This window comes from Haliotis cracherodii, unplaced genomic scaffold (assembly GCF_022045235.1).
Source record: "Haliotis cracherodii isolate W230 unplaced genomic scaffold, xgHalCrac1.p SCAF_16, whole genome shotgun sequence".
NCBI lineage: Eukaryota > Metazoa > Mollusca > Gastropoda > Lepetellida > Haliotidae > Haliotis > Haliotis cracherodii.
Window position 1 is genome coordinate 5,642,905 of NW_027266271.1, and position 9,362 is coordinate 5,652,266.

General features: G+C 41.5%; 1 protein-coding gene across 4 annotated transcripts in view; it reads right to left on the reverse strand.

Moving 5' to 3' along the window:
* Positions 1-7,067, reverse strand: part of LOC139463748 (uncharacterized) — a 28,072-nt gene extending 21,005 nt beyond the window's left edge. The window contains exons 1-5 of one of the 4 annotated variants that reach the window (XM_071245014.1): positions 6,472-7,067; positions 1,951-2,259; positions 974-1,013; positions 554-582; positions 263-334 (exon numbers count right to left, since the gene is read on the reverse strand). In XM_071245014.1, coding sequence (XP_071101115.1) covers positions 263-334; positions 554-582; positions 974-1,013; positions 1,951-2,259; positions 6,472-6,700 — 679 coding nt within the window. In that variant the 5' untranslated portion in view covers positions 6,701-7,067. Of the gene's footprint in view, positions 1-262; positions 338-553; positions 583-973; positions 1,014-1,950; positions 2,260-6,471 lie in introns of all 4 variants that reach the window. The other 3 variants (XM_071245013.1, XM_071245010.1, XM_071245011.1) reach the window with 3 other exon arrangements.
* Between the last annotated feature and the right edge of the window lie 2,295 nt (positions 7,068-9,362).

The window sequence follows — 9,362 nt, forward strand, 5'->3', positions numbered from 1 at the left end:
TAGGAACAATGTCCTGGTTTGTCATGGCATGGGTGCTGGTGATAATTGAGGGTAGCAAAGTGAGCTAATAACATACTTTGTCTTCAGGAAAGCCTACCCCTTCTCTTGTAAGTAGATAAGCTTCTTTCATGAAATAATGGTCACAACATGAAGCTAATATAAAGATTTACATAATACAGAAATAAAACTTTCACAAAGACACACAACCATTCCTTCATACTGGTTCCTAATTTCTGCTTCAGCTTCAGTTTCTGCCACTTACCAATCACAGCAACTATAATGAGGATTGGCAGCACAATGCCAAGTATCAGCGAGGAATCACGGGCACCAGGAGCTGCTGGGAGAGAACCAGGATTACTTCACAATCTTCACAGTGTCTGACTCACAAAAAATCACAATTTGGATCTTTTGTGATAATTTAAAAAATATTTATCTAAAAATTCTATTAACCTTAATCTTGCCAGGGGCTCTCTCCTGGCCCCAAATCTTCATGGGGGACCAGTAGATTTGATACTTACTACAGCTAACAGTGCTTCCATAAGTACATACACACCTGCTGATGTAGATTCTGTGATGGGTTTCCTGCAATAAACAGTGATACTGATGTCAGTTTTTACATGCAGAGTGCAGGGGGATAGTCCTTAAACAACTTGATACATGACATATACCATGGTTACAAAAATGATGACAAGCTTTCAATGACATCAAAAATAACTGGTAGAGAATGCTGATGAGGTTCACACTGGTTTATATTTTACAGGTTTTAAGGGGTTCAGGGTCTGAAAACAGGTTTAACAACAAATTGACATCACTTTTCCAGAGACAACCCTCCCGAAGGCAGGTTTCAAAACCAACAGAGAGACATTGTATGTTTAGAAACATTTAGTAGAAACAGTGTTGTAAATCCAATTAGATTATGTTTCTGGGTGTTTCCTGCATGTAGGAACCCGGTGAGCATGGGGTCTTGCCTTACCTTGTAGTGCTTGTAGCACCAATAGCCACACAACTGTAATCTGGAACACACACGGAGCAGATGGGAAAGGGGAAGCTGCAATTGGCATTTCAGATACAGGAAAAGCAGTGTAACATTGTATATCACCTGAGTCTAACATGCATGAACAATTGAGGTGCTTCGACTGCTGTATCTATACTTCACAAACAGTAGTTGTACAAAGCTCCTGGGTGGCTAGTGGATATATAGTCAGCACATTCAAGCATCCATTGTCATTCTTACTTTTCAAAAGAATTAATCTGTTATTAACCAAAAACAAAAAAACGTATCCTATTTTGTATGAGTAACCAGCTGATAAGCTCATAGAGGGATAATATATAGTGGAAGTGCAGTTGCTTGACTGACAGATTTCTCTGGTTTGTTCACCTCACAGGTGTACACAGTGTGAAGCCCTCATGATGTAAACTGCTAAAATCAGCTTGAGACCTGACTCCCTTTGAGTACACAAAAGCTTGTTCATACTATGCTTCATTCAATTCACTGATTTCTTCAAAATGAAATCTAGTTGATATCATGCCAAAATTCAGGTTCATCTCTATGTAACTAAGTGTCCCGTAAAATTACTTTTATTAACATATTTTGTCTTTGGAAAAGAAATTCATAGCACAATTCTTACAATTGACCTTTTTATGTTTTTCATTTCAAACTTCAACTCTGTTATCAGAGCTGAATATAAAACACATCCATATAGAAGATTAGTGCACTTGGTCCATCACATACAACAACCAGTTTGTCATTCAACACCTGCATCCTTCTACAGGTGACATTTCTCACATCCATATGTACACCCATAGGCCAAAATTATGATAAATGTTCTTCTGGCACTTTACTTTGAAGGAGAGAATACCAGTTGCACATGTTCCTGAGACAACCTATCTGGTACATGTCTTGTACAATAGTGTTCATTTATAGACATGGTTGGAATATGTTGTACTTACTGTCAGCAAGATGTTGTCCATCTGCACAGGGCTCATATTGGCAGTAACAGATGCTGTCAAACATGAAACAATCGCAATCAGTAGACTTGTTTGGCACATAGCCCTTCTTATGGTCACATGAACACTTGTAGTCCTGCTGGGTAGATGAGGCCTTACACACAAACTTCCCTTCACCACATGTGTTTTTCTTGTAGTCACAGTTGGGCTGAGAGTACTCAAAGGACATCTTGCCATGTTGCTGATAGAAGTCATCTGAGCATGAGGCACATGACACAGTATTCCTCTTTGTGTCTATGTGGGCATGGGTACCTACAACATACAATACTAACACAGTCTCTATCTATGTGTTTTTGTGGGCAAGGGTGCCTACAACATACAGTACTGCATTGTAGTGACAGACTCTCCCTCTGTGTGGACATGGGTACCTACAACATACAATACTGACACACTCTCCCTGTGTGTCTATGTGGACATGGGTGCCTACAACATACAGTACTGACACAGTCTCCCTCTGTGTCTATGGGGACATGGGTGCCTACAACATACAGTACTGACACAGTCTCCATCTCTGTGTGTCTATGTGGACATGGGTACCTACAACATACAATACTGACACACTCTCCCTGTGTGTCTATGTGGACATGGGTACCTACAACATACAATACTGACACACTCTCCCTGTGTGTCCATGTGGACATGGGTGCCTACAACATACAATACTGACACACTCTCCCTGTGTGTCTATGTGGACATGGGTGCCTACAACATACAGTACTGACACAGTCCCCCTCTGTGTGTCTATGGGGACATGGGTACCTACAACATACAGTACTGATACAGTCTCCCTGTGTGTCTATGGGGACATGGGTACCTACAACATACAGTACTGATACAGTCTCCCTGTGTGTGTCTATGATGACATGGGTACCTACAACATACAGTACTGATACAGTCTCCCTGTGTGTGTCTATGATGACATGGGTACCTACAACATACAGTACTGACACAGTCTCCATCTCTGTGTGTCTGTGTGGACATGGGTGCCTACAACATACAGTACTGATACAGTCTCCCTGTGTGTCTATGGGGACATGGGTACCTACAACATACAGTACTGATACAGTCTCCCTCTGTGTGTCTATGATGACATGGGTACCTACAACATACAGTACTGATACAGTCTCCATCTCTGTGTGTCTATGATGACATGGGTACCTACAACATACAGTACTGATACAGTCTCCCTGTGTGTCTATGTGGACATGGGTGCCTACAACATACAGTACTGACACAGTCTCCATCTCTGTGTGTCTATGATGCCATGGGTACCTACAACATACAGTACTGATACAGTCTCCCTGTGTGTCTATGTGGACATGGGTGCCTACAACATACAGTACTGACACAGTCTCCCTCTCTGTGTGTCTATGTGGACATGGTTGCCTACAACATACAGTACTGACACAGTCTCTCTCTGTGTGTCTATGATGACATGGGTACCTACAACATACAGTACTGACACAGTCTCCCTGTGTGTGTCTATGTGGACATGGGTACCTACAACATACAGTACTGACACAGTCTCTCTCTGTGTGTCTATGATGACATGGGTACCTACAACATACAGTACTGACACAGTCTCCCTGTGTGTGTCTATGATGACATGGGTACCTACAACATACAGTACTGACACAGTCTCCCTCTGTGTGTCTATGGGGACATGGGTACCTACAACATACAGTACTGACACAGTCTCCCTCTCTGTGTGTCTATGTGGACATGGGTGCCTACAACATACAGTACTGACACAGTCTCCCTCTGTGTGTCTATGATGTCATGGGTGCCTACAACATACAGTACTGACACAGTCCCCCTCTGTGTGTCTATGATGTCATGGGTGCCTACAACATACAGTACTGACACAGTCTCCCTCTCTGAGTGTCTATGGGGACATGGGTACCTACAACATACAGTACTGACACAGTTTCCCTCTCTGTGTGTCTATGTGGACATGGGTACCTACAACATACAGTACTGACACAGTCTCCCTCTATGCGTGTCTATGTGGGCATGGGTACCTACAACATACAGTACTGACACAGTCTCCCTCTGTATGTCTATGTGGGCATGGGTACCTACAACATACAGTACTGACACAGTCTCCCTCTGTGTCTATGTGGGCATGGGTACCTACAACATACAGTACTGACACAGTCTCCCTCTGTGTCTATGTGGGCATGGGTACCTACAACATACAGTACTGACACAGTCTCCCTCTGTGTGTCTATGATGACATGGGTACCTACAACATACAGTACTGACACACTCTCCCTGTGTGTCTACGTGGGCATGGGTACCTACAACATACAGTACTGACACAGTCTCCCTCTGTGTGTCTATGATGACATGGGTACCTACAACATACAGTACTGACACAGTCTCCCTCTGTGTGTCTATGATGACATGGGTGCCTACAACATACAGTACTGACACAGTCTCCATCTCTGTGTGTCTATGGGGACATGGGTGACTAAAACATACAGTACTGACACAGTCTCTCTCTGTTTGTCTATGTGGACATGGGTACCTACAACATACAGTACTGACACAGTCTCTCTCTGTGTGTCTATGTGGACATGGGTACCTACAACATACAGTACTGACACAGTCTCCATCTCTGTGTGTCTATGTGGACATGGGTACCTACAACATACAGTACTGACACAGTCTCCCTCTATGCGTGTCTATGTGGGCATGGGTACCTACAACATACAGTACTGACACAGTCTCCCTCTGTGTGTCTATGATGACATGGGTGCCTACAACATACAGTACTGACACAGTCTCCATCTCTGTGTGTCTATGATGACATGGGTACCTACAACATACAGTACTGACACAGTCTCCATCTCTGTGTGTCTATGTGGACATGGGTACCTACAACATACAGTACTGACACAGTCTCCATCTCTGTGTGTCTATGTGGACATGGTTGCCTACAACATACAGTACTGACACAGTCTCCCTCTGTGTGTCTATGGGGACATGGGTACCTACAACATACAGTACTGACACAGTCTCCCTCTCTGTCTGTCTATGGGGACATGGGTACCTACAACATACAGTACTGACACAGCCTCCCTCTCTTGTCTTGTGATTCATTCAGGACTTTTAGATTTGTTAGAGATGTTAGTCTTTTGTTGATATTTTATAGTTTGTACGTATTCCTAGGATTTGTAGGGATATAGTGTTTATGCTGTCGATAATTTGGCTGTTTTGTCATGTTGTAAATATTGGATAGATCATGGTAAGTAGTTGTGTTTCTGTATGCATTACAAGTGATATTATTTATGTAAGGTAAATAATGTATGATTGTGTGAAATATGAATGTAAGAAAGTGAAACTTGTGGCTAGGTTGCATTTTGGTATATGTGAATGTGTTATGTATGAATGTATAATGTATGAATGAATCAAGGTTTTACTGTTATATTTTAGAAATGTTTTAAGTTACTCTGCAATAACATAATGTATCTGTTGGTGGCAGTTTTGCTGCGATTTGATTGGTCTGCACAGTATGTGTGTATATATATTCATTTATTTGTCATGCAGATGTAGCTGTACTCGTGCAGAGGTCTGTGTCTGGACTGATGAACCCAGGTCCATCTCATATATTCATAGTAAATGTATCATGTCACGTTTATGATACTCTGCATGTAATTTATATGATAGACATACATAAGGATATATTCGGGGTACTATGTTTATACGTAGTTACTGAAAAAACTTGTCCCCATTGCCGACACTATGCACTTAATTGAAAAGCATGGAGCATGGGCCATAACTCTGTAAAAAAAAATCATTTACAGCACCAATTTGCAAACTCAGTTATATAAGCATGTAAACTTTCCTTCATGTCATGGCAGTAGTTTCTGAGAAAATTTCTCCCCATTTCATGCAGTATGCACTGAGCTGAAAAGCATGGAGCTAAAAAATGAACACCAAGCACCATGCAATTTCTTAACTCATATAAGATCACGACCAGTAATATCAGTGTGCAAAATTTCATCTAACATTAAAGTAAAAAAGATGTCTTCATGAATATATCTTGAAAGATCTATTATTTAATTTAAGAATCAATATATTTTCATTGAACATGTTGAGTGTTATATGAAAGCACTTTTTTCCATTAGTATAAATTAAGAGCTCTTAGTTGCAAGGTTAGAACGGAGGATATAAAATCTCAATACAATATCAATCTCTAGAATCATGCCACATACCCCTGATACTCAGGTACGTACAAAGACATCTACAGCCAACACATTGAAGTGACAATGTCCTACTACCCGTCCCGAGTACCCGAGTTGCTCGTCACAGCCCTCATATATAGGGCCCCATATACCCTTATACCAGTGGAATGTCTTCAGATATTAATAGATTGACATGTATAACCAGAGACCATATAATATGGTCTCTGGTATAACATACCCAGGCACCTGTGAAATGTATTTTATTTTATCCCACCTGATCCACATTCCGAGGGGACAGCACATGCCGAGAAGATCGTGTTCCTACTGGCATCGTACTGGCAGTGGAACCTCCTTGTTTGGGATTCCTGCTGGCACTGCCTGTCGTATTCTTTCCACTTAGAACTGCCAGTAGCAGGACAATAAGGCACGTCCAGTTGAAGGGCCGACATAATCAAGATATGGGGCAGACAACATAAAATGATTAGCCTTAGCATCATAACCATTCACTTTACACCATATTCTATGTGTCTGATCATACTTCCGTGCAGTTAACCTGTTGACCACCAAATTAAGGCGTGTTGCCTCTGTAGTAGACAGCCTGGAGAAAATGTCTACCGAAATCGAAACCTGGGGAATCCCCATGTTTTCGTCTTCTCCGCAGGTTACGGAATGGGACGAGTGGTGACGAATGGTAACGTTGAAGACGATTTGTCCCGGAATGGCACGAGTTGGTCACGAATGTCCCGGAATGGCACGAGTTGATTACCGGAAATGAACGTGTGTGAGATCAAATATTGGAGTCCATGTAATGGACTGCCTGATGTAGTTTCGTCGTGTCATTTTGTGGAAACATTCCAAGAACAAATGTACAATTTAGACGTTTTTTTCTTGTATGGGCCTGTTGCAACCATGTACTGACAGTTTGTCAACAAAGAAGTACACGTATTACACCCACCGATTTTAGGTGCGCATCACAGGTATGGAGAAACCGGAGGTAACACAATGTTTTCGAATCTTGAATACATCTTCTGTTTTGAATAAAGGAAGTTTTTTACTTTAGATGAAAATACTAAGTGGTACTAGAAAGCAGTATAAGAATCGTTTGTTGATGGAATAATCACATTTGGCGATAATTGTATGGTCCTCGGCGTTGGTTGCAGGCTAAAACGGCACCTCGGCAAAACCTCACTAATCCCTCGGGCGATAGGTTTAGTTGCGCCCCCAATCAGAGACGGCGAGTGTATTGGAGTCGAGGCTAGTTTCTAATGTAAACATGTTTTAATTTTTCACAATTATTTGTGCTTGCAAGTGACCATGTGAGTTTATTTGAATGAATTTCAGTACAAGGTAAAAAAATAAATAAGATGTCGTTTTCGCCAGGCAATAGTAGCCATCGCAGCCAGAAGATGGGTCTAAATGTCACACCAAACTATTTGAACCAAAATAAGTTGTAACATATGATGTCGTTCTGGTAAAGTTCGTTACATGCGTGACTAGATGGATGTCATGAATAAATTGATTGAGAGTAAAAAAAAAACTCTGTGAAGCAGAGACAAAATATAGTCTGGGAAGAAACACAATATGTGATTGGCACTTGATGATTTAATATACTCTTTTAAACTCAAGACTACTTTTAAGAGAACTATATACGTTTTACAATTAAAGTAATGCGTCTTCATTTCCAGGTAATTATAGGTAATTTGCACGACAAATGTAACTATTAAAAAAAAAACACACACACACCCAAAGACAAAGGCATTTGTGATTGCATTTGTCACTATTGAGAATACCTACAGCATATATAAATAGCACGGTCTATTAAGTACTGAGTACTTTATTAACCTATTAAAATATTGTAATGATTTTGTTGATTATGATTTATAGGCCTGTTAAATGGAATATCGTCAAAATCAGTATGTTGTCAAGTTAAGTTTCCAGGACAGCTACAAAAGACCAACTGAATCAAAATATATTGCATGCTACGCATCACAAAATACATATACAAGTTTCAAATCATATTGCGCTACATACAGTCAGAATTATCCAATCGAGATGTTACAGCATTTGCATGACATTGCCAAATAACGAAACATCATCATAGATGGTCTTGACAGGTGCAGCAAACTCTTCAGCAGGTTTATAAATATGAATTCAGGAACCTCTTTGTCATGAAGGAGAAATGTTAGTATAAGTATCGGCCGTAGAAAATGTATGTTGTTCTAGGGGATACTTCTTCAATATACAACACAACTACGTCTGCGTGTCCACAACGTTTTATTGCGCATGGGCGCTTCACAAGCTGTTTCGTGTTCAGCTGCCAGATCTGAACTGCCCAGTTGCGCCGGTCTACATGCATATAAGAGGTAATTCAGCTATGCTACATAGTAGGGCTGGTACGGTAACTCGGGTACCCGGGTCGTGTGGGTACTGAGTAGGGCCCGGGTACCCACAGGACCACCCGGACCCGTGATTAGTAATGTGATATATAGTTTAATGACAAAAATTATCTAAAACTCTATGGTTACACTACAAGTTACTAATGTTCGCATTTCTTTCTGACTATGCATCCATTCCTTCTGACTTTTCATATGGTTGAATAAAGACATGGCTTAAGTCAACTTCAGTGTATGCAGGACCAGATCGTTGAATACATGTATCTAAATACGTTTTGCAAGTGCTGTGGTAAAAAAGAATTTGCAATCGGACATTTTGTATCTCTAGACCTACAGTGGGTACCCGAGTACGTAGTATCTCGTCCACAGCCCACATGCCTCTCGTGCAGCGGTCGTCCTGGTGATCTTACTCTTAGCCTTATAAGGCAACAGCATCAAGTTGCTGTCCATAACTCCAAGTGTATGTATACCGGCCTCCCGCACCCCTCACTTGCCACCAGTGAAACAGCTGACCAGTGCACGCCTGACCTGTGACCTGGTCACTCCCCCAGGAAGGGGTTTGCTTGAGGGAAAGGGGGAGGAAATGTGTGCTACTGCCCAGCGCACACTGCTCGCGGTTCACTGTATATTACTGCATGTGGCATACTGTATATTACACGTGAAATACTGTATACTACATTTGATATAAGTGTGCGTTATGACATTCTGAGACCAGCAGTAGGCCCCTGGAGGTTTCTTGGTGGCTACTCCCAACGGGGAGGTTCATGGTGGT